At 39.0% G+C, this 25635-nt stretch overlaps 1 protein-coding gene across 2 annotated transcripts in view; it reads right to left on the bottom strand.

The window, feature by feature from the left end:
- MND1 (meiotic nuclear divisions 1 homolog (S. cerevisiae)) overlaps positions 1 to 24121 on the bottom strand; it is a 41798-nt gene extending 17677 nt beyond the window's left edge. The window contains exons 1-5 of one of the 2 annotated variants that reach the window (XM_009329792.1): positions 24061 to 24121; positions 23191 to 23248; positions 20623 to 20771; positions 4233 to 4307; positions 1738 to 1852 (exon numbers count right to left, since the gene is read on the bottom strand). In XM_009329792.1, the coding sequence (XP_009328067.1) occupies positions 1738 to 1852; positions 4233 to 4307; positions 20623 to 20771; positions 23191 to 23248; positions 24061 to 24084 (421 nt within the window). In that variant the 5' untranslated portion in view covers positions 24085 to 24121. Of the gene's footprint in view, positions 1 to 1737; positions 1853 to 4232; positions 4308 to 20622; positions 20772 to 23190; positions 23270 to 24060 lie in introns of both variants that reach the window. The other variant, XM_009329789.1, reaches the window with a different exon arrangement.
- Between the last annotated feature and the right edge of the window lie 1514 nt (positions 24122 to 25635).

Below are 25635 nucleotides of genomic sequence, written 5' to 3'. Positions count from 1 at the left end.
CCCCCCACTTTCCCTTAAAGCCTGTAAAATTCCATTCAGCTTTGACAAAGACATTAAGTCCCCAAAATTGACATCACCATTTATTCATTTATACATTGCCAGCAACAATGTGCACTGCCAGTGCAACAATGACTGATGAAACATATAACGAAGCAGAAACTTTTTAATCAAAGGTCAGGGACAAATTCTTTTTGAAACACTACTGCATATTCTCCTGGGAATCCTACAGGTAGCTCAACAAGACTAACCTCACCAACTCCCTTAAATGCTCATCCCTCCATTGCAGAAGCTCACATGGAGCTTCCACACACTTTAACAAAACAAAAACAAAAAAAAAAGAGAGAGCAAGAAGGGCATGACTGAAGTAACTAACGATTACATTTCTTTCCCTTTCCCTCTTTTCAGGATATTAGTCTCTGTGTTACCAGCTAATGCAGTTTGCCCTAGCATTCAAGCTGTGATTTGCCCCCTTATGTCTAGTATTTAGCAACGTGCTCACTGCGACTGCTTCAAAAGAGAGGCTCCTCAAACCATTCAGTGCAACGCTTACTATAAGGGTATCTCAGCAGTTAAATACCTGGCACTACAAATCCCTCTCCTGTCGGTATCTGCCTAACTTCATTCATTTTTACAGCTGGAATCAGCTGGAATGTGTCTCTTACTTGTCCTCAGGAGAGCACACACAGCGAGGGATTTACAGCACAGTAACTAACCTCAGGTCTCGAGTTTGCTTATTCCCTGGCATACCATTACATCCTTGGGGAAAGATAACGCAGCTGACAAAAAATGTCACAGCCCCTCAAAATAAATAATATCTGTCCAATTTTGGGGTGTGCTGCCAACTCTGTTTATGTTCCTGGCTTTCTCTCAGCACATTTCTAAAGCTGTGGACTTTGTTAGAAGAATAAGGAGAGAAAGATTCAGTCAGATATCTTCTCAGAAAAAGGTCTGTGCCTGTTCCTCATCACACTGTAATAGCATTTTGGCATTACAGCAACTGAATATGCAGTGGTGTTTGGGTAGCAACGTAACAGCCTAATAAATAAAACATGAAAGCTGAAGTAGAGAAAATTCAATAAAATTTCATGCATGCTCTTCATTTTTCATGCTAAGGATCAGAATGTTAAGTACATTTCACTGCCCAATTCTGTATTAAGTATTAGAGTCACTCATCATTCCTTCTATTCCATTAGAATTAGAAACTCCAACCAAAACCCAGCATATCAGAGACAGTACAAACAGTAAGTCAACAGTGTAATATCATACTTACGTATAAATGACAATTAAGTGTCTCTAATGAAATGCTTATGTTCTAAATAGACAAGACAAAGTAAGTAGAAAGATACCTGTTTTGCCAGCATGGAATTGAAGGTAAATGGGAGCCAGAGACTACTCTTCCTACTCACATTCTAGGGTCCAGCACCCTTAGAAGTTATAGAATTAATATGGTTCTAGAAAGAATGGTCCCGATATTAATTCTAACGCATCAGAGTATTTCCATTTTAGGATTGTTTGTTAACTGCTCAGTTGCTGGTAGAGTAAATGTCAATACCCCCCCCCCCCTTATATAATACAATGGAACATGAAAAGAAATGGTCAGTGTACCTGTATTGTATTGCTTACAACTTTAAAAAGAAAAGCAGCTGTTCTTCGGCTTACCTCTGCATACCAGATTTTAAGCTAAAGAAGTGCAGACCTTTTCGTACAAAAGTTCACTTTAAACAATATACAACTTACGCATTTCTTCAATGACGTCTGGATCACATTCTCTGTATTTGTCTACTTCTGCCTTTAGCTGCTCTTTTTTCTGCCGAAGGGCAGCAAGTTCCTCTATTAGAGCTGCACGTTCTGCCTGAGGATTCAAATTATGTTGGGAGATATAAAAAAATACAAAAATAAAAATCACTAATTATTGCACAGAATGTTTTTCAAAAAATAAAAAGATGTAAATTTAAAAGCTGTTTTCACTACTGCTTTCTGTCAATGAACCAGCTGAGCATTTTATGCACACACAAAACTCTGTGACACTAAACGATATCGAGTACAAACTGGAAGGAAAAAAAAATTAAGGCCAAAATGGACAAACAAAAGAACAATTTTCTACAACCTTTGAACTCAACATGGTTTGACAAACTCCAAACAGATCTCTTAATTGTTGGGCTTAAAGGTTAAACGATATTTAGGAGTGCTAGTCTTGTACTTAAAGACAGCATTACAGAAAAACCTACCATTCACACTTCCACAAACTGGGATGCTGTGTATGAACACCCTCTAAATTTATTTTTCTCCTCCTTTTTTCCACACCATTTAAGAGCAGTGGTCTCAAAAATAAATTCAGATATTTAAGACATGGTAGTCTTTGCTGGGAGACTATACAATATTGACCTCAAATATTCTGTTGATCAATAAGAATCTGCAGACACTGACTCAACATGAGCTCTCCCATAGCCAGCTCAGCACATACTTCTAATTCAGTGTGTAGTTACAGCCAAACACTGTAACTGGCTGATATTCAGAACTCATGCTAGGGCACTGGGTAGCCTGAAAAAGCCAGATAGCATGAGTTTGTAACCCATCAGGTTTTTAGCCAATGGCAATCTCCACGGCAGCCCAGCAGTCTGAGGTGTTTGTTTGTGTTTTTTCCCCAAACTTCCATATTCCCAGTGCTTTTGCCAACAGTCTGGATTCAGCACGTTCTGAAAATGCAGATTGAAAATCAAAAGCTTCCAGATGCTGAGGTACAGAGGCCAGCTGCTCAGAGACCTACATCACTATCTAGATTTCTCAGGACTTTTTCTTGATATATAATCCAGAACCAAAATGTTGGAAGCATCAGCCAGAACAGGATTTCCAGGACCAATAGCTTCTTGTGACAAGGGCAGGCCACATGGTGGAGAAGCCCAAGTCTCGAACTGTCCATTTGGAAACCTGACAAGCACAACTGCGTGAGAAACCTGCCTGTGATTCCCTGATTACAGTCAAACCCAGAGCCTTTCTATAAAACATTTTAGATTCTAAGATTTGGCACTTTCCTACAAAATTCAGTTCCACCTGAAAGCTTCTGGTCGTCCCTGTTTATGCATTCATTTATTGGAGGTTTAAACCACTTTAGACTGAGCATCTCAAAACAAATCAGCAGCTTCGAATACCATATGAAGTATTTCTAACTAATATGCTACTTCATATGTAAGGTAAATATGAAGCCTAAATATTATTTTGCAGTGTTAACAGCTTCAGCATGCAAAGAGCACCATGCTTACACATAGCTGCTCAGAATAGTAATTTAGAAATCTAGATTATAAGTAAGATTAAAAAAAATAAGACCCCGGACACCTAAGTTTGCAGTTACTAGATTTGGCAGTTCAGCAACCATTGGCAACTTTGGTACATACCTCTGCGTAGTTCAAGTTTTAAGATATCGTTAAATCTGAAAAAGCCTGGAAGATTACCAGACTTCAGGCAGCCAAACATTTTTTCAGCCTTGGAGCAACCAGTTGTCAATATTTTACTCATTAGTGCATGACCAACTAAGAAATAATATAACATCTGATTTTTTTTCTGTCCCTTTCTCATTTCCAGTATTTGAATTCTTAATGGATTTCCAATGACTACATTAGTATTTACAAACCGTGCATACTTGTAGCCCTATTTCCTGGTAGGAATGCCTCCCCCCTGTCGTGGTTTAACCTCAGTCAGCAACTGAGCACCACACAGCCGCTCACTCACTCCCCCCCACCCGGTGGGATGGGGGAGAGAATTGGAAAAGCACAAGTGAGAAAAACTCGTGGGTTGAGATAAAAACAGTTTAATAATTGAAAATGATAATAATAATAATATGATAATAATAATAATACGCAAAGCAAGTGATGCCCAGTACAATTGCTCACCACCCGCTGACCGATGCCCATCCAGTCCCTGAGCAGCGGCCCCCCCGGCCAGCTTCCCCCAGTTTATGTACTGAGCATGACGTCCCATGGTATGGAATGTCCCTTTGGCCAGTTTGGCTGTGCCCCCTCCCAGCTTCTTGTGCCCCTCCAGCCTTCTCAGTTGGTAGAGCACGGAAAACTAAAAAGTCCTTGGCTAGTGTAAGCACTACCTAGCAACAACTAAAACATCGGCATGTTATCAACTTTGTTCTCATCCTAAATCCAAAACACAGCACTGTACCAGCTACTAGGAAGGAAATTAACTCTATCCCTGCCGAAACCAGGACACCCCCCAAAGCAACTTACAGTATCTTCACGTCCAATTTTTGATTTCTCGATGCTTTTTTGTAAAACCTCTTTTTTCTGACTGCTTTCAGCAAACTGATGAAGGAAACAAAGAACAAAATCAACCTATTTCAGTAACATATATTAAACATACTATAAAATGTGTATACATAGACATATATTTAAATAAACAGGTGGATATACACTTTTAAGTATATAGATTTATATATATTCATAACATGTAATAAAAATAAACACAAAATAAATACAAAAGCACACAAATATAAGTCTGAGGCTCTGAACCACAGAAAAGAATTACAGGAAGCAACTTTAAGCCTAAGAAATTTTCACTCCTGTAGCACATAATCTTGTTATGTACTGCATATTCAGCATGGGACCAAAATCCTATTTCATACCATAATCTGGCATCTCTATGCAAAGGACTCCATGACATGGAGGCTTTGGATTAGATGATTTCCTCTGGTCCTTTTCCAGGTCTCCTTATTCAATGGAAGCAGTGACAAAAGCTGTAGCAGATCCACCTGCTCAGCTGCTGATACCAGTCTTCCCAAAGTCTGGTATGCCATTGGCATGGCCCCAATCCCTTTTGCATACTGCTGAATAAAAGCTCTATAGCTCAAAGGCACGTAAAGCCATAGCCCCCTTTTTCTGTGCTGCACTCACACTGATAGACTTCAGAGTCCCCTTCCTTCAGGCCTGAGGCAGAGGAATCTCACAGGGCTGGTGTGAATACTCCCTCCATTTTCCTGTTACTCCAGGAGGAATCATTTGCAAAGAGAGCGCTCTCTCCATTAACCTGCCACCCATCTTGAGCCAGGCCCTTCTGGTTTAGTTGGAAGTTTTCCAGAGACACTTTCGAAACTTTTAAGCTGAGCAGGACGCAATACTTGCCCCTCGGGGACACAATGCTCAGCATTAGCCAGAGCACCTTAAATGAGATGAATGAGAATGCAAAAAAAAATTCTAATAAAATATAGTTTGGAAACTAGTTGCTGCATTTGAAACCAACACAAAATGAAAGGGAAAAAAAAAGAAACAATAGTATGCTTTGTAAGTACTCGCTCTTTGGTTTAGCTTTAAGATGTTCTGAGCACCAATCAGGTAGAAAACTAGTATATCAGACTAATCGTGAAGACGAAGGTGGCTGTCAGAGCCCATGTTTCATTCTGCCTTCCCCCAAAAACCCTCACATGAAGTCTCTACTTCTACATTCCCTTTCTCACTGATGATCCCACTGAATGGAAAAGCGTTCCTAGATATTTCTTGTAATCCCTAGCCTTAATAATTTAACCATATCATTTATATTTTTGTGCAGCTGAAACACCAAGACCACATTCATACAATGCAAACAGAACTGTTTTGGAGGTATAATCACTTCTCAATTTCTATTTAAACTCATGTTCAGTCTGTATTTTCAGAAATACGTATTAAATGTAAATGCATGATAAATATCAGGCAGAGCTTACTGCCAAGTCTTAGAGATCAGCCATAACAGTAAAAAGAAACTCCGTATTAATGGTCCATATAGATTAGGACACAGCCCAGCTGCTGCTCACTGTGTTTAGGGGTACCTTTTATAGCTCAATTTTTAAAAATTTATTACTCTTTCTGGATAAGTATGTGTTCGTGCATGTGTGAGCATACATACAGACAAGAAGGTCTCCTTTTAAAAACAATATTTTAGTTTTTCTTCAGTTGATATAGAAATTACACTAATGTAAGGCATATATAATTTGGGGAAAAATACGTCCAGCTGTTTACGCATTGCTTTCAGTGCAAGTAACCACAGAGGCAGTGTGGGTTTCAGTATGTGGCTTGAAGTACACCAGCATTTTAATTTTGGTGGATAGTTAAACAGTACTCTTTCTGGGCTTTCCACAAAATTCTTGAAAAATTAAGTGTGTTAGCCCCCACATTATGCCGTACTAAACAGAAGTATACAGTTCAGAAGAGGACAAGTACTTAGGTGCAGTTTGCAGTTCATGAAGCCCAGGGAAGACAAACACCAGGGCACACATCATTCAGTATACCTAACAAAGATTTTTTTTCTGGAACAAAACTCTCAGAGGAAGCAAAGAAGCCAAGGAGCTTATCTAGGCCCACGTACCGCAAGCGCAAAGAATAAGCCTATGGCCTCTCTTGCAGAAAGCATTAAAGTGTTGCTTTCTCTGTTTTTTCATATTCATGAAGTTCTTTAGGAACGTTTCTGCATTCTCTAAAATGGAAGCACAGAAGGAGCTCTCAGGGAATTGCAATAAAATCATAAAAGCTGGTTTCCAGCTTGGAAGCATGTTTCCCAGTATGGCATCTTACTATTTTCTTGGCCCTCTATATTCCACAGCATTTAATCATGAAAGAGACAGTAATGACAAACACGGAGAACTACAGAAATTTCTTAGATTCTGACCTACATAACATGAAAGGTTGCCATGCCACAAGGTTAAAAGATTAGAAGATCTTCCTCTGTCTAAAAGCAATGATGATTTTTATACAATTTTATTCAAGATTTTGCTTCCTTCTCTCACAGATTTTAATTTCTTGGTTTTTTAATTCCGTCTTCACAATTAAGAATTTACAAAATAAAATGAAACCACAGCTCTGTGTATTATTTAGAAGTCACAGTGGGTATTCCCATGACAACAAATAAAAGATGAGGATAAGGAAAGGAACAGCAGAAGGAAGCGAGATATTGGGAAAAAACAAACATAGGACAAGGATGCAAAGGGCAAGGAACAGATGGCCAGGGTCTGTGCAAGGAATCTATGACGATGGGAGAAGCGGGAAGGCTTGGATACAGAGGTGGGAACACAGCTGCAAATAACTGTACATGAAAGAAGGAAAGACAGTCAAGCAAGGATAGAGGAGTCGGAGAAAGGATGAATACAGATGATACAATACTTGAGAGGTAAGGGCAAATGGCAGATGACAGGTTATAGGGCATTAAAAGGAAAAAAAAAAAGCAGAATTTGCAAGTGTTGTGTATGTATGACAGCACAGGATCACATCTGGCCAAATACAGTGACTTACTTTCCCACTCCCCAGCTGTAGAATAGCCTGATTGCAAAGAAGCACAGTAGCAGATGGAAAATTTCAATCCTTGGAGCAATCTTGGGACATTTTTCAAGCGAATTGGCAAATAATTTCTCAAGGAACATTAACCACTCTGAGAGAAATCTGACTCCTGTCAATAGCAGTGAGATTGATCTGGAGAAAAAGCTGCTTACTGTCTCCCCTCTATGTTTCTTAAGAGAGATGTCAGGGCTGACATATGAACAACCTTCTGACACAAGTGTAACTGACCAGGTGTGGAAAACAAGTACAGAAAGAGATATTCTACTATACTAGAAAGTTTCGTGTCTCCAGTCTGTCTGACTGCTCCGCATCAGGACAAGATTAAGCAAGATGCAAGAAAGCTGGAAATATGTCATCTAGGGGAAAGCTGTTCAAAGAAGGAGGAGAGACTAAATAATTAAAAGTTCAAAAGTAAAAAAAATTCTCCCCAAGAGCATTTTCAGTGTTTGCAACACATGGTGGGAGCCTAGAAGACGACACATTAATGAAGTAACTAACTAGCATCTATAAAACAGAAGAGTTGGGAAACAGTTCCTTTAATTTTACAGACCACTGCGGTCAATTAACTGACCACTGGCCTAGCTTCAACACTAATTCAATCCAAAGTCCCCCAAAGGGATGTTCCTTCTTACTTTGCAAAGGTCTCACAATGTTTAGCTATACATATGTGCAGCGGTCTGCACGTGCCAAGTGCTACGTGCTGATGATAACCATCAGTTCCATCACAGGCCTTGGGGTCTGGTTTGTATCAAAGGATACAGATTAGACGTACACAGGTAATTTATAATACACTACGCACGCATTATTACTAGGGTTCCAGTTTTGCAAGTTGGTGATGTACATTTGGAAGAGGAACGTTTAACCCTGACACACAACAGCAGCAGGTTTCAGTTCTCTTCCTTCTCAAAACCTGCCTAATGCTGTCCTAGCTCTACATGACTGGATTTTTATTCTCCAGCAAAAGTTTTTGTTGGTCATATTCCTTCTGGTTCCTTGTTCTTAACCACTCCAACCACCAATATCCCACCAAACATGTAGCTTGTCTCCCTAGCATATTAGAATATCTACAAACCTGGTGTAAGCCATGCAAACACAGACCCGAGTATGTACACTGGACAAGAACCAAGCCAAGGTTTCATATGCTAACCACCAAGAGTATTCACAGCTGTTATCCCACTGTCATTATGGTCTTAAAGAGAAATATCATACGCTCAGTTTTCTTTCAGCCAAAACACTCAACCAAAAATGGTATTAAAAACTACTGCTATTGTGAGCACCACTCACTGTGGCACTACAGAAGAATTCAAGACATCCATTTTTTAATTGTTTGTAACTTTGCAATGTTACTTACTTTGGGTTCGAAGCTCACTATGCTTTGGTTCAGGCCAGAGGCAAAGGGTTTGTTTGCTTTTAGCTTAAACAAAAGCAGTTCAAGAGTTTTAGGGTGACATTTGCAGTAGATGGGTGTATTTCTTTCCTATGTTAAACCTAAACCACCACTGAAAAACTTAAATGGAATTGACAGAAGGCATGGAGAGAAAGTACTTCAAAGCATTCCTCTAGATTTTAAAGAAACATAAAAAATTTGAAGCCAGAAAACAGACTAAGAGAGTAAAAATGCAAAGATTAACAGCCAAAGAACAATCTGAAAATATTGAAAACAGACCTGTTGTGTTAAAAGAAAGGCATAGAACATTTCTAAAAGAAACTGCTCAGCAATCATTGTTGACTAAAACAATAAAACTTAAAAGGGGGGGGGAGAAGGCGCATTGATGTGCAGAATTGCTTTCTAAAGTACTACACAACGTAAGCATACAACTACGTCTTTTACATATACAGTCACAAATACATACTTGCCAGGGCCTCCAAATACAGAAGTAAACTTATAAAGTTAGCTAATTATGCTCGCAGCTGAGTAGAGTGCCATGAACTGCAGTATTGTCACTTCTGTTCTGCTCTCAGGATGCCTGCGTACCACTCACGAAATGCCATTTTTGCATATAACCCACCCAGTGAACTGAACTACAGCAGGAGCAGGTCCCAGGTTCACTGGGGCTTTAGTCAGGGTTGTGACGTACTCTTAGTGAAGCACAGACAGCAAACACGCACTTCTTACGTAAATACAATCAAAAGACCTTTTTCTTTTTTCTTTTAACATTTGTGAAAGGAAGAGAAAAGCAGCATGCAATGCCTTACCCCAAGTCATTACAAGTCACTGCAGCAATATGAAGTAGGGAATGGTGTCTGCTGGGAATTAGAAGGAGCACGAGAGAAGCAACTGGGAGACTGCAATGGTTCAACAAATACAGGTAAGAACAAGAGTAGCAATTAAAGCAATATAGAATAAGAATTTTTATCTCTGAAATCAAAGAATAGACAACAACATTTTTTCAGCAAGAGAGCACCATAAAATGGATGGGAAACAGGCTGTAGAAAAAGAGAAGAGACAGAGTTAGGGCCCACCATATTTCTGTACTCATAAGAATTTTTTTTTCTTAAATACTTCATAATAGGTATACTGGAGAAATGTTCAGTACAAGAACTCTCTTCTCTTTATGCATGCTACAAATTTTACCATAAAAAGATTACTTCATTTTTAATGCAATCTTTGAGCCAGTTCAAAAACTTGGAAGAAGGTAGGGAATAAATATAATTTTCTGGAGAAAAAGGAGACCCGACACAAGTTATATTTGCTATTCAAAATGAAGGGCTGGTGCACTGATTCTTTCAAGTGATTAATACTTGTTCCAAAATATCATGCTATTAATTCTGCCAGTGTGCAAGTTCTATATTTTTAAAGAAGTACTGAAGAGGTAACGAGTGGGTATTTTTTAGTTTTGGATTGTAACTTACGGAAGTGATAAAAAAAAGTATCAGACATTCAAGCTAAGTGAGTGAAGTTTTTTTTCAGGGAACTAACTAAACAAATATCTGACTCTCCATACAATTGTCTGACAAAGCGCGATAAAGATTCTCAAAAAAAAAGAATTCTGAAGTTAGATCTCTGCACTCATAAGCAGTATTTATATGTTTTGCTAGAGTATTCATGTGGGTAATACTGATTTACTAGCCCGTCCCACAAACACAATCCATTTTGTGTTTCAAGATTAAATTTAGGCCTATAATCCTGATTTATATAGCATGCTAACACATGAGACTGAAATATCACATGGTAAATTAGGCATGGCTCTATTGTTAGGTCATGTTGAGTATGAGATGAGTCCTTCTTCCTGCAATTGCTTTTGGATGAAGAAAACAGAATGTGCAGGGTATCCAGAAGAAACAAATGAGGAATTCCCCCTCCATCGGAACCTTCACCCATCCACGTACAAACCTTATATTGCTAGCTGCAGTTACTATATAGCAATAGTCTTTAAAATAAACCCCTCTACATTAAAAGTAGCTTTTAATTCAATTATTTTCATCTTTTTAGATTTGCCATAATAGTTAAGTTAAAGTTTACTTAGAGAAGATGTCTTGCTGTGAGCTTTTGTTCTTGCTTCATTCATTTGCAACACCATTTGGTAAGTACTAGTTATGCAACAGAAAATAAGCACTCCAGGCCGATCTCCTTAATAGACAAAAGGTGAAAGAAACAGTTGTGCAGGCTGAATGAAAGAACTGAATTTCTCTGGCTGCTTTCAGAGTTGGCATAATTGGCACGACCTGAGGGACAGATGGCTGTCTACTCAGATACAAATACCAAGTATGCCCAATCAACCAAAAAAAAAAAAAAAAAAAAAAAGCTGAAACGCCTCATTCTTCAACCCTGTTTCACAAATGCAAGCAGCCTAATAGGGAAAGCTGAAAGAGCCAAAAGGCATTTGCATGACTGACAGAACTATAGAAAATTTTAATATCTGGACATGAAGGATGCTTGTTACTCCACATTAGTGTATTTACTAAAGCTACGAAGTCCAAGGTGATAGTTAACAGGTCTGTTCCAGGCAGAAAGAACACTGAAAAATATTTTCCCTTGGAAAGAAAGGGAGAGAAAGAAGAAAAGTTCTAATTTTTCCCTAAAGGGCTTTTAAAGATTGCTATCCTAACCAGCTGGGCCATACACTGACAATGCCTTCAGGGACTAAGCAATATTCATCTGATATTCCCTGAGCTCAAGTCCTGCCTAAAGACTACAAAAACCAAATCAAAACTTTATTCCACAGGCTTTAAAAAAAGCCCAAATTCTACACTGAGATATTGTCAGTAAAATAAAAAGCCTCAGTAAAATACATCTATCAAATTTTAGAGTTTTGACAGCACTCTTACATATTCACTCTTTATGCCAATTTCATTGTTTTTAAGTAACGCTCAGACAGATAACCGTCATCTCAAATTCCTGATACAAAGAATAGTCTTTGATGGAACTACCATGCATTCAACAATAATGAGCTGTTTGACTATGACCAGAAAGACCTTTCCTCTGAAGTCTCTCTACTTTAAACTAACTTCACACATTTTGGTTTTATACTCTGGGTTTTTATTTTTATTTTATTCCTTTCAGAAGAGGAAAATGCTATGAAGTGACATATAATTGCATGCTAGTATTTTTATTTCTGCGTGTATGCTAATTTTCTGAAATAAAATATGCTATATCAATTGAATGACAAGATTTTAAGGTGAAAGTCAAAGTTCAAATTAAATAAGATTACAACTCACTGTTTCCATCAAACCCAGCTTTGAATGTAGTATTGCCTCCACCTTATCCCCAGGCTGGAAGCTCTGGGCCTTACAGCAGAGAAAAACTTAAAGGTTTGCCAGACAGGCAGAACATCTAAGCCTTTAAACTTTCTCAGGCTGCTGGGTTTCTGCTGATACGCTGAACTGTCACTCAACCCGCCATGCCTACTGCCGGGCACGGGAAGATGTGCAGGGCTGCATCTGTGCCTGGGCTTCTGGAATGAGAGCCCCATGTTTATTCCCAATTTCTTTGCATTTCAGATCAACAGTTTCATTGCAATGCCAGGAATGGAGCCAGCAGCCAGTATGCAAGCCTCTTCGAAAAGGAAAGGTAAACTGTGTGATGACGTTACCTAAAAAATTCAGTTTCACAGAAAACACTGTTAGAAAAAGCTAGTATTTTTTTCCTGCTTTATATCAGAATGAATATATAATATACACTACTGGGGCACAGTAACAATACATCCTTTTTAATGTAGTAGGATTATTCCTTCAAACCCACTTTGTATTCTTTACAGTTACATTTACTACAGAGCCAGCTTTTTTTAAAAAAATTGCTCTTAAATCATGCCAATTTTAGCTTATGCTCATCAAGAAGGCAGGAAAGGAAAACCTACACAGTTCATCAGTACACAACCTTCACAGTTGACATCAGTCTAGTTACATATTAACAGCTAGTAAAAGGAAAAGCATGAAATTCAACTAATGAACACCAAATTACGAGGTTGCTGAATTCTACAGAAGCCTCTAGAGCACTGTATTTTTAGAAGTCTGCCATGACAGCAGTAACTAAGCATACCCTCCAGGGCTTTGCAGCATGCCATTAAACATAATTCCAGAAGGCTCTAATAAGTTACAGCATTAGAAGAGTATTCTCTGCTGGACATTTTAGGACTTACTAAATTCAGAATCATTTCAAGACATCAACATTTTTTAAATGCAAGATGCAAAGAGGTAACAAAAACCCTGGACTGCTTCAAATAAAATTTTATTAGCATCTTCCAGGAGACTGATCCAGGGAATAAGCTTTACAGGATCAACAAACAAATAAGCATAGACATAATCAACATATTCTCCACGTTTAAATGATGCAAATTCTCATCCGCTTGCTTTTAGGATACTTCTTACTGCTACAACTCCCACTGGATGGTATGAAGTTAGCTAGTCATACCATACGAGCTTCACAGTTGGCCATTTCTTTGTGTGTCTATAGTCCTTTATTTCAAAGAAAACATACACATCTGTGAAAGGCTGCAGGCTGAAAATAGGGAGGGGTCACTAATTGCCGCTGTTGGGAGATTCATTACTATGTAAGGGGGGGGGTTGATGGGGGGAAGCAAGCCAGAAGGGAATGTAATCACCCAGCAGATTGGGGCTGCGGATTATCTAAACAGCCAGGCCAATCCAAGGAAGAGTAAATAAATAAATAAATAAATAAAGTAGAAAGCTAATGAGATGCCCTCAAATATGAGGGAAAAAGGAAGGCCCAGTCTGGACATGGGAAGACTGCCGTAACTGCTTAGGCAACACGTTGGGATCCTGCCTATGCGTTACAATGGGCATTAAAAGAGAGAACTCTTCAGCAATTAGACTTTTATTTTTTCCTGGAAAGGGACAATTTATTACTTTTTCTGCAACCTAATAAAATTAAATTGTAAGCATACATATTAGAGAAAAATGTCTAAATAAATAATTCCTAATACAAGTCATGTGTATTAGTTGCAAAAGTACTGATGTATTTCTCCGGTTTTAGAGGACAATTCTTTAACCATGCTATCTATTCCCTAACATTCATAAAATTCATACTAAAAAGATAGCCCTAAGCTTTTCTAAAAGGTATTTCAGCAAAGCTTAAGATCATGATAAACCGACACTTTATGCATGCAAGTCCTTTATGTTCAATAAATGAAAAAAGTATTTTCAAAAACATACTGAGTGATGAATTACTACAGCTGTTCAATTGATCATAATGTGAAAATCTTGCACCCCAAAAATAAACTGTTCTATCAAAAGCATTAGGCCACAGATTCCAAAGTTGTTGCACATGAACCTCTAGGGATAGCCCATCACTGCCACGAGGAGAAAAAGCAGTGAAACCCTGCATTCAAAACCATCGACAGAGGCTGAAAATTGAAATAGAGATCTGAGGTGTGTAAGGAGCTCTCTTAAAGGATACACCATCTACTGAGGACACTGCTACGAAGCAATGCAAAAACCTTGCTTCACAGCAGTAGGTCCCACAGGCACTCCCTGGCTGATTCAAAGCACCAGCCAGGGTACACATCTTATCCGGCATCTTCAGCAATGTCACCCGATTCCAAGCACCATCAGGCCTGCTACCCCTCACTGAATGTCTGTTATCTCCACGGATTTGTACCTCAGTTCAGGACTGATTACTTTAAGCCAGCCACCTCTGAGCATTTGTACCTACTTGCAGTCCAGAATCGATCTCCGAACTGTGTAGAAATATACCGACAACTGCGTGGGTCAACTGGATCAAGGAGGAGGCTGCTCAGGCAGAAACAATGTGGACAGCAGAAGTTTCTTGTGCTTCAGCCAGTGGTCTCAAGCAGTCTCTATTCAGCAACTTTCCATGCAGTAATCCAGTCACAGTATTTGAGAAGGAAAAATATATCTATCTAAAAGGATAAAAATAAACCAAGCTGCATCTTGAAAGAACTTTCTAATGGTTAAAATTCAAAATGTTCTGCGTGCATTCTGAACAATAAGATTCTCTCCTTTTAGTTATGTTGTCAAACATCTCCAGGAGGCTTCAAGCCAGATTACTCTCCAATATGATTATTTTTTTCCATTAACTATTTTCAAACAATGTGCATTCCTAACAAAAGTATTTCCTAATATAGCATTCCCCAAATCTTTTTTTTTTTTAAATAAAATAAATCCTTTCTCTTTTCATATTTCAATGCTCGTAAGTATTTGTACATGTGAAGTCACTCTATTTCGACAAGTTCATTCCTGGGGTTTTGGTTTTTTTTGTTTTGTTGGTTTGTTGTTTTTTTTTTAAACTAGCTGCCAAAGGAGAGTTAGGATGTACTGACTTCTAAATTCTTCCCCCGGCTCAATACATGAGTCATGAGAAGTGAAAATCCCTCCTCTTACCAACCCTAGGGCAGGGATTTAAGGAATGAAACGTCAACTAATCCCTTCCATCTTAACTAACACTGGCCCAATGCAATGCTTAGTGGGAGAAAAAAAAAATAGCCAAAACTATCCCCAAGTCTCTGTTGCTCACATGTATCTTGAAGCAAGCACAGGGAACAGCATAAAAAGTCCATCCTGTATCCTGCTCTAAAAAGATTGTGTTTAATCTTTGTTGCAGTACAGGATGACACCATCCTGCTCTCAGTCTCAGAAGGGACAGCAGCTATAATACTGTTTGCTGTTAAACTTTCCCTTGCAAAGCCTAAGAATACAAAAGAATAACCCACAAGAAAGCAACGTCATGAGAAATAAGGTGTGACAATTAACAATAAAAAGGTGAAATGAATGGTTTTGAACTGAACAGTGAGATGAACTGTCACAAAACCAGACTGGGGAAAGGAAGTAAACTGGTTGTTTCCCCAAGCTACTGAATTACAGTGCTCACAGTACTGTCAATAGTTACACTAACTGCAAGATCGTTGAAGAACTCCTTATGGCTTCTGAGGGTTGTCGTTTGCAGGCTCGTCAGCCCTTGGGTGAAAAAAGCCTCACTGTTACTAGTTACTTTAGTTAATACTTAATTCAAGCCACTATAAAGCAAAATGCAAACAAGCATTAATTCACCTTATCTAAAACGGACAGCACACTTGCAAGTGTTTTACCAAAGACATAGATGAAAAAATCAAATCTGCTTATACTAAGGTTACATCAGAAAGGTTTCTCTTTTCCTTGCTCACTGATATGCCACTTCCCACCTGATAAAACTGTATCCTTCATATTCATATCCCTTTTGCAGCAACAAGTACATCAGAACAATACAAAAACCAAACATGCAAGGGGGCTAATTGTATAAAACATATTAGCAGCTCTTGCCTGAGATTGAACACGACTCTGATTAATATGCTGGAGTTGCTCATCTCCAGTCTCCTCATTTCATGCATGCTATGAAATCAACAAAAGGCAGCAGAATCATCAATAAATTATGATCTTTCTGCTCTACACTGCATAGGTCAAATTCTTCATTAGTTTAATAAAAACCCTAAGCTTCCAGTTAAGAATAAACATCTCATTTTGTCAAAATATAATTGATCATAGGCAGTTTAAAACTTCAGAATCTGACTGCCAGGAAAATATTGATAAAGAATAAAACCACATCCTTTCACCTTTTCTTATGGAAGGGAAAAAAAAAAACCCCCACCCTCTCAGTAAAGCTTCCACAGTTCTCTCTACAAAGGTGAAGTTCCATTAAAAATTTCTCCACTTACAAACCTTGTTAAAACAATACTTCTCAATCTACACCCTTGCTCTAGTTTCACCATCTCATAGCTGTACTGATGCAACTATAAACCCACCTAACCAAAACGCAACTTCCAACATCTTTTTCAGTGGTCCAGTTCACAGCTGTGTAAGCATAAGCAAAAGGTGAAGAATAAGCATCTGGCAGAAGGCATAAACCTTTAAAAGCAGCCATGCCACTGCAAAACAAATCAATACAAAATCCATAGGGACCTACTTAGCAATTCTTACTCTGTGAGCTATCGGAGAAAAAAATTGCAGCAGATGCTACACAAACTAAAGGTATTTGCTGTCCTTGCTTTTCAGAAAAATAGGAAGAAGTCCAAACAGTAACCCTGGGTTAGAGAGCAGCACCAAGATCCTAGTCCCAATCAGATCAGCACAAGATTTGCCATATATGTCAGTTCAGGGGTTAGCGCCCCTCTCCAAACACCTGCCCCCACAAAAACAAGCTGAAAGATGGGGGCGGGGGAGAAGCTATGTCAACAGAAACTTTATTTCAAGCATTGGTTTTAATTGCCACATCTCTGCACAAGGGGATCACACTGATTATGTAATAAATCCTTCCTGAAAAAAATCTAGCGTATACACAACCACTGTGAGGTGTAACTTTGAACATCCAGACAAAACCGGCTTGCTCTTCGTCATAAATACTGAGTCAGACTTCTTTGCTACTGAGTCTCCAAGTTGGGGTGTGGCTCAAAAATCACTAAAAAATCTGAAACAAAAATTTTGTTTCAAGAACAGTTCCTAAACCAGCCTCCCCACAATCACAAGTTCTGTAAGATGCAGAGAGCTAAAAGCAACTTCGCTAAAACATTATGAAGTACCAATGTATGCAGGCAAAAGGTCCTGTAGTAGGCGCAACCTGTCAAACGTAAGCCTCAGCGCTATGAATTAATAGAAGAATCTGCATCATGGAAAAGCTTGTTCTCTTCCTCCCCATTACTTTCAAATGCCTCAGCTCAGCATTTGGGGTCACCCCTTTCCCTTCACTACTTACCCATGCCCTTGGCAAACAAAGATATTGCCTCCTGGCAAAAAGCTTTAATTGCAGTATGAACTGAACTGCTAGATTTTTAAACTTTTGCTTTAAGTAAGGTGGTTTGATTCTGGCTTTTAACTGCTGGAGAAAGAGATCAATTAATGTAGTTAACAAGCGATCTGGACAAGACACAGAAAGAAAACATGTCTCTCAGCATGCCACAAGCTGTATACAGGAATGATCAAAGACAGGCAACGTGCAACAGAAATGGTACAATGGCTTACTTTTTTTCTCTGCTTTGCATGTTCTGACAAGTTTTGTGATACTCAGTGACTGGATTTAGAAACGCTTAAGAAAATCTGTATGTGTTCACATCAGGAAGAATACAAACACTAAAATAGCTAATTTGAACTCACAGACAGAATCTGTTATCATCTTGTAAAAATGTTCAGAGCGCTATTCATCGAAAATGCCACCTTTCCACTGCGTCAACAGAGAAGTTATTTTCAGCTAGTGAAAATGTTTTTCCCTGAAATGCTGAAACATTTCCATTCTCATCAGAAAAGCAAGGTAATGAATATAAGTATTCTTAAGGACTCATAACATGGTCTAAAGAGAGCTCTTACATCAGTAAGCCCATATGTTAGGAGCAGGACTTGGTTTGCAAATAAGGGTCTGGCAACAAAACTATTTCTTTCAACTGGAACAGTTTTATATTGCAAAACTGTTTATATCAGCATAGTTTATTTCCTACACAGAAATAACCATAAAATAACATTACAATACAATAACTGCATGCTTATTATAATTCCATAATAATAGATGGGTTTATGTTTAATAATGTAACAGTACATTTAAAGCAGTACAGCATATGTTTGTAGATAACCCCTGGATACTTATGGTGGAGCACATTAGGCAGATTCTGCAAGACGTTCCAAGGAAGATACTCATCAGGGTATGCCAGAGACCTGCTTGATCAATTATCTTTAAAATTCATGATGGGACTGGGCCCAAGGGCAAAGACAACAAATATCAACTCCTTCATTCAACTACTTGGCTATAATATGCAGCATGGGCAAAAATAGAAAGTATCCAAGAGCAAATCATTTGCATTCAACAAGACAGTGGCACCAGGGTGTTTGGTGAACAAAGCAGGAGTTTTGGCATGTATTTGTTCAAGTGCTCAGTTCTGGCAGAGCAAGTAGCCTGGTCTAAAACTTGTGTGAATGTACTAATAAGTTGAGTAACTTTACAAGGAAATTCAGTTCCAAGTCAGTGCAGAGTTAAACTGATCTCCTGTTCCAGCAAACAAAACTTCACTGGAGTAAGAATCAGTGCATTGTTACTACAAGTCAATAAAAATGAATTTAAGCCCAGTCATGCCAGACTCTAAGTCCATGCCTGAAAATAGTACAAGCGTATCCAGCTAAATTGAGGAAGTTTTTAATGACTGGACTCATTTGAGTTCTGAAAACAAAAAGACAGTAAAGGAGCAGACAAAATTGTCAGTGAGACAACTTAATATTAACCAAGTCCCAGCACACACAAGGTACAGTTTATATCCATGATAGTAATAGGTCATCTGAGATGCTGAGAAAGTTACTCAAAACATAGAGCAAGTCAGCGGCAGAACCTAAAATTAAAGAGTCAATAATTTTGATGACCCATACAGTACCACAAGAGCTATCTCAAGCGGCACTTTCTAACTCATCCAAAGCACCTGCCTGAAAGGTTGTCAATACACAGTTCCAGTTAATGATGGGAAGGACTGCAGTACTTCCTCCTTACCGCCACAGACCCCTGAATGTATCACTGGCTCATAAAAGCGACACGAATTAGTGAATAAGGAGAAAGGAAGTGAAAGTTCTAGCAAGTCTTACTCTTGATCTTGAAAACTGCAGCAGATGCATCAGGCATGTGACAGAGTACCAGTACTTTCCTCCCTCTGCCAGATCCACACAAGCAGACACACAAAACGCCTTCGGACAGCTATCTGGAACACCCAGGCCAGTAACGAAAACTGCCCTTTCGGGGCAAAGGGAAATGATCTTTTGTTGGTTAAAACAGAACAGTGGACTCTCAGTTTAGTAATGACTGAGATTTACAAGCAACGACAGCATAGCAAGGGATAACTGACAAGGTTACCTCTCAGCTAGTCACGCTACACTCTATGCATAAACAAGCAATTTCAACTGCATTGATCAGGCTATTTAATCTGCTTTGGTGAAAAGTGTTCAGATTAACAAACTGCTTTTTCAATTCATGTTGGGGAAAAAAGCATGTTTTTATACAATTAATTTGGAGCTTTAAAGAAGTAGCTGAAGTTGATGATGCTGTATGTACATAAGGTAGCAACGATGACACCAGAGCTATGCCTGAAGAAAAGAATGTCTGTAAAAATAATTTTGCATTAATTCAAATGATTCTTTGATGAATGGACATAATGCTAAATAAGCATGGGAAAAGTTGGCAGTGCTGTGGTGCAATCAGACCATAAAACTAGTTTATTGATCTTGTTATCATGTACTCCAGCTGCAAATAAACTGATGAATAGATGCTTTCCCACTCCAATTACAAGAAGCAAGAAAGACAGTTCCTAAAAAGTAGGAAAGAACCAGATCAATAGAACAGCAGTGTTGCAACAAAAGATGCCTTGCTCTTCTGCAGATCATGACCAATCTGCTCTTCTCTCCTAATAAAAGTGTAATGTGGGATTACACAAGTGCTCACAAATTAAGCTACCGATAAAAGCAGACAGGAAAGCACAATGGCCGTAAGTAGAAACCACTGCCACATTTACTTGGGATATCCATTTCAGTCCTCTCGTGGCTTTTAGATCATTACCACATGATGGCCTACATTATAAAACAGACACATAAAAGCATATGCTACCTAAATATTTAGAGGAAGTTCTTAAACGATGTTTTGCATCATTAATAACATCAGCAAGTAGACAAGAAGTCTTCTCAAGCTCCAACAAGAACCTCCAAAACTTTTCTGAAGTGATAGCAAGATAATGAGAAAGAATGTCATACCATGCATGCCAGATGGTTCCTATAGTAAAATCTGTGTGTGTGTGTGCACACGCACACATGCACACGTGAGAGAGCACAATATGAAAAAGGATAACAAGAGGGTATAAGGAAAAAGCAAACCCATTCAGGTAGAAAAGTACTTTCCCTAAAATAGATTTACCTGAGACTCCAATTCTTCCAATTTACGCTTCCTGGCATGAAGAGCTTTACTTGGAAAAGCCCAGAAATAATTGGAAGTTCCAATTCTATCAGTGTCCACCATGCCATCATCAACTAAGCTCTGCAGAATCTCTTTCACTGACATCGAGGCTAATAAAAGCAAAAATATCAAATTAGAACTGCATAGCATCTAAACTATGGAGAATTATGAATACCATAAGCCATCATCTATAATCACCTCTACAAATATTTTACTATAATGTCAGCTAGCTGGACAATTTCAAGAGGACACCATGCCTGATGCTTCACCTGAAGGAATTAATCCCTTCAAAATCAGCAGTTTATACATAAAGGCTGCTATTCCATACAGTCTGCTACCAGATGTTTGTAAAACACCACTCATAAGTATCATAAAACATGCATGCATATTACACTACAACAGCAGAACAAACTCATGAGATGGTACTTGAGAAGTTGTCTTGCAATCTTAATTCTAACATGGATTAACTTACAATTTCTTGATTAGGAGTGTAATTACATTTCACTTTGTAATGCTTATCAAAGCATTAAACAGCAGCAAAGGCACTAAAGCCATCTGTCTACAGACTCAGGAAGGGCAGATTTTACTTTTGATTATATTCAGTTCCAATACAGAAAGTCATCTGCAGGCAGAAGGATCCAAAACGTTTCTGAACATAATTGCTCACTTTCTAGCAAATGTGTGGTATAATTCACCATTTTAAAAATGATACCTGCTCAACAAAGCAAAGTAGTTGTTATTATCCTCACGTGTTGCAGATAGAGACTTTTGAGCTAATTAATGGTTTTCAGTGCCTCAGTTTCAACTTCAAGTCTAAGGGGATCCCAGATCAGGAACATCCAATCTTTTGGAAGCTATAGGCTGGATGCCAGTATGGGGGTGTTTCCACAGGCTAGACGTTTTTCTTTTCAGAGTAACTGGGGCTTGGGTTGTGTGGCTAAATGCCTTCATATGCAGAGGCAGGATGAATTTGGACTATTCAAAGGTGTTAATGGTTTTAGAAACTCTACACTCCAGATTTTTAAATATGAAATTCCATTGCTTGTATTTACTGTTTTGCATCCTCTTCCTGCAAATTGCAATTAAACATATGCATTGACAAACCAATCAAGACAGTATCACATTTCTTCAGAAGCCTATGAGTACCTCTGTTAACTGCTGACATAACTGAAAAACACTGCTTTGCAATATTCGCGTATGTCTGCAGTTCCTTCAACAAGTTCATTTACTCTTGCAGTGCCACAAAGATATGCTAGTGTCCTGGTTTCGGCAGGGATAGAGTTAATTTCCTTCCTAGTAGCTAGTACAATGCTGTGTTTTGGATTTAGGACCAGAACAATGTTGATAACACACCGATGTTTTAGTTGTTGCTAGGTAGTGTTTATACTAGTCAAGGACTTTCCAACTTCCCATGCTCTACCGACTGAGAAGGCTGGAGGTGCACCAGAAGCTGGGAGGGGGCACAGCCAGGACAGCTGACCCAAACTGGCCAACGGGATATTCCATACCATGGGACGTCATGCTCAGTATATAAAGCTGGGGGAAGAAGAAGGAAGGGGGGGGATGTTTGGAGTGGTGGTGTTTGTCTTCCCAAGTAACCGTTACGTGTGATGGAGCCCTGCTTTCCTGGAGATGGCTGAACACCTGCCTGCCGATGGGAAGTAGTGAATTAACTCCTTTGTTTTGCTTTGCTTGCGTGCGCGACTTTTGCTCTACCTATTAAACTGTTTTTATCTCAACCCACGAGTTTTCTCACTTTTACCCTTCCGATTCTCTCCCCCATCCCACTGGGGGGGAGCGAGCGAGCGGCTGCGTGGTGCTCAGTTGCCAACTGGGGTTAAACCACGACAGCTAGTCAAGGACAGTGGCAACTACACAAACATTACGCTTCATCCCCCTTTTGTCAATGAACATAGAAGGAAGCAGGATGAGGAACACATAAAACAACTCAACAGCGTAAGATAAATCCTCTGGGACCTAATCCTAAATGGATGACGTGGATCTCATCAGAAAGGCTTTCATTGAAAAGACAAATGCCTTCCATTTACAGCTGTCCAGCCATTTTTGGGGGGGAAAAAGCTCAACAGAACATTGACCGTGTACATCTGGACTAGCATTTTAAGATATCTGTGACATTACAGACAGACATTTGACTCCTCTGTTCACTACCTGAGTATACATAACAATTTCATAGACTTAAAGTCACTGCAAGTCAGGCATCTCAGAGCCTAGGAAAAAACCCATCCTACGTTTTAGTGGTTAACTTGGAGTTAGCTGTGACATTTTAATGATCTCCCATTTTGGCCCTAACATAAGTGACAAACATTAGCAAACCGAGGTAGGAGTATGCTGTTGATACCACGTCTAACGCTACAGCCCTGCCATTGACCCGTCTCCCTTTCTAGCTATTTTTTCCATTATTATTACAGTCACAAACCTAAAATTGTAGCCTATAGGAAAATCTATACTGTATGACCTGTCCCAAAAATGATTAATGGCTCAAGAGAAATAGCTTTTGTAAACACTTACTAATCCCCTTTTCTTTTGGAGCAATCTTCTCTATATCCTTCAACTGGAACACATCTTTCTGTGCAAAACATAAAAGACACTTTAGCTCCAAATGACAGCATCATCTAAGCCTGAGTGGTTTTTACACTAAATCAATGCCAACAAAAGCAAGTAGGAAATACATTGCTTGTTTATGTTTTGCTAGGGAAATAGGCTGCATACCCCTCAATAGCATTAGAACATTCTGAGAAGGAAAAAAAAAAAAAGACTATTACCATAACAAGCCCTGTTCTTTTCTTTGGTACTCTAAAGTCACCGTATTTTGCCTGAAGTTACACTGTAAACCCCTTAGGGCAGACAGAGCCAAGGTTAGATTGTCAGCACCAGATGCACCACAGTGCTGAAGTAGTCAAATGCCACAATAATTTTTTTAATAGGTGAAACACTGTGAATTACATATGTCACCAATATAATTGTAGCTCTGCTTTTGGATCTCCAGGTTTCTTCTCCCCAGTGACCTCTTCCAGGTCTGCTCTCACCTTTTCTAACGCTCAGATTTCTTCCTCCTCCCATAAACGTCAGCGAGATACTTCCTAACCTCTTGCTATCCCTCCTACGGTAACAGACTCAAAATGACAAGATTTGAATAGGGAGCACATGAAGCATTTAACACCACCTGTGCACTTCAGGCCTTAGCTCCACCTGGGGACGAGCCACCTGATCAGAAGCTACACGAATCAAGCTCTGTCCCTGTAATTTATACATTGATGACACAGGGCATCAGTGAAATGCATAGCGGGATATACAGAGTTCATCTACATCTACAGTTAAGCTCCTCCTAGGACCTGTTTTCCCACCGATGTGAATGCAGGACAATTACAAGTTACTTACTGTTTCAAAAAAGATCTCCATCATGCGAACTCTCTTCTCCTCAAAGCTCAGACCTTTCTTCTTGGACTAGAACAGGGGGGAAAAAAAAAAAAAAAAGAAACCAACACATTCAGCCATTTGAATAATTAGCATCTGCTCAGAATTCGAATCTATTTACCTCTAAGTTGTATTTGCCATCCTTTAAAATACCTTACCGCTAACGCCAGACTTTCAGATAAACTACTTCTTCCCAAAGAACCATTACACCAAGCTAATCCACCTGCAGTCTATTAAACTGATGGATCTATATTCCAAGTTTGGAGCCAACCTTTCACACAATCTAATCCTGCTCAAGCCTCAGTGTTTCTTTGCATACCCAAATGGTTCCTTGTTTTACCTTACTAGATTAAAAATGTGTATTTATACCAATTCTCAGCAACTCACGCAGATGTTTATTAGTCCTTAAAAAGATAAGAAGGAATATCTTTTGGGTTTTTTGTTTAGAATTATTTTTATATTGTGATATAGAGAGACTAATGTGAGATGTAGGCCATTTAGGGTTTTTTTTAAGGAGATAAAGAGCATTTTGAGGTACTATGTCTTTCTTCAAATTTCCTACCCAACTTAATAATTTCAAGGTCACGTTTTAAAAACTGTGTTTAGTACTTTTTGCTGCAGTTGTGTGACCGAGCAGTAAATAACATGGATTGAAATAGAAGCAAAAGGCAGAAATGACTACTCACAAACCGCTACCAGTAACATAAAACTGACTGCTTTCAGAGACACCATTTTTACATGCCCCTTGCAAAATTAGGATATAAAATATTTCACAGAGAATTGGAGTTTTATTAATAGTGTTTAGCATAGTCCTCAACAACCCAAAAACAGTGGCCATAAGGTGAACCAGGAACGTTTCCCCTTGCCCCACTCCCTGCTTCGCAGGCTGCGGGACCTTGCGCTGCTGCGTGTGGCTACAGGAAAGTGAAAGGGGGATAGAAAGAGCAAAGTAGGATGTTGACAGAAAAAGGTCTTCCTTTAAAAAAAGGCATAAATACTGTTGCCCTTGAGTCAATGGAATTGGGGAGTCTAATAACATGATGCTTTGAGAAAGACGACGTGGGTTTCCAAGCCCCGACAGAAGGGAGTCGATACCATTTTTTACTTCTTAACTGCTGCTTCCTTCTTAAATAAATCACACGGTAGGGCAGCATAAAATTTAAAATATGCATCAAGAGCAAAACAGCCAGATTGATTTAGATTTCGAAAAATAAATTGAAAAACTAGTTTATGCAGTTACAATAACACACAGACATGAACCGAAGCAATTCAGTATTGTATGTAACAAAAGCACTATTAATATTAAAGTTTCGTCCCTTCTGCTTTAGCCAGAGATGCCCTACGTCAGCACTGACATCACACCTGTCTTCTATGACATCAGTATGTCGCAGGATTGGAACGCGGAGCCACCACCTACATGCAAGTAGGAGCACGAACAGAAAACAGACTGATCTTCTCTATCCCTGCTTCCCAAACAGCCCAAACCCCGCCCGCAGCAACAGGAACAACCCCCCTATGCGCACGATGTGAAATGTAAGC

This window comes from Pygoscelis adeliae, unplaced genomic scaffold, assembly GCF_000699105.1.
Source record: "Pygoscelis adeliae isolate BGI_AS28 unplaced genomic scaffold, ASM69910v1 Scaffold67, whole genome shotgun sequence".
NCBI classification, from domain to species: Eukaryota; Metazoa; Chordata; class Aves; order Sphenisciformes; family Spheniscidae; genus Pygoscelis; species Pygoscelis adeliae.
The sequence above is the reverse complement of the archived record's forward strand: the minus strand, read 5'-3'. Positions and strand labels throughout refer to the sequence as shown.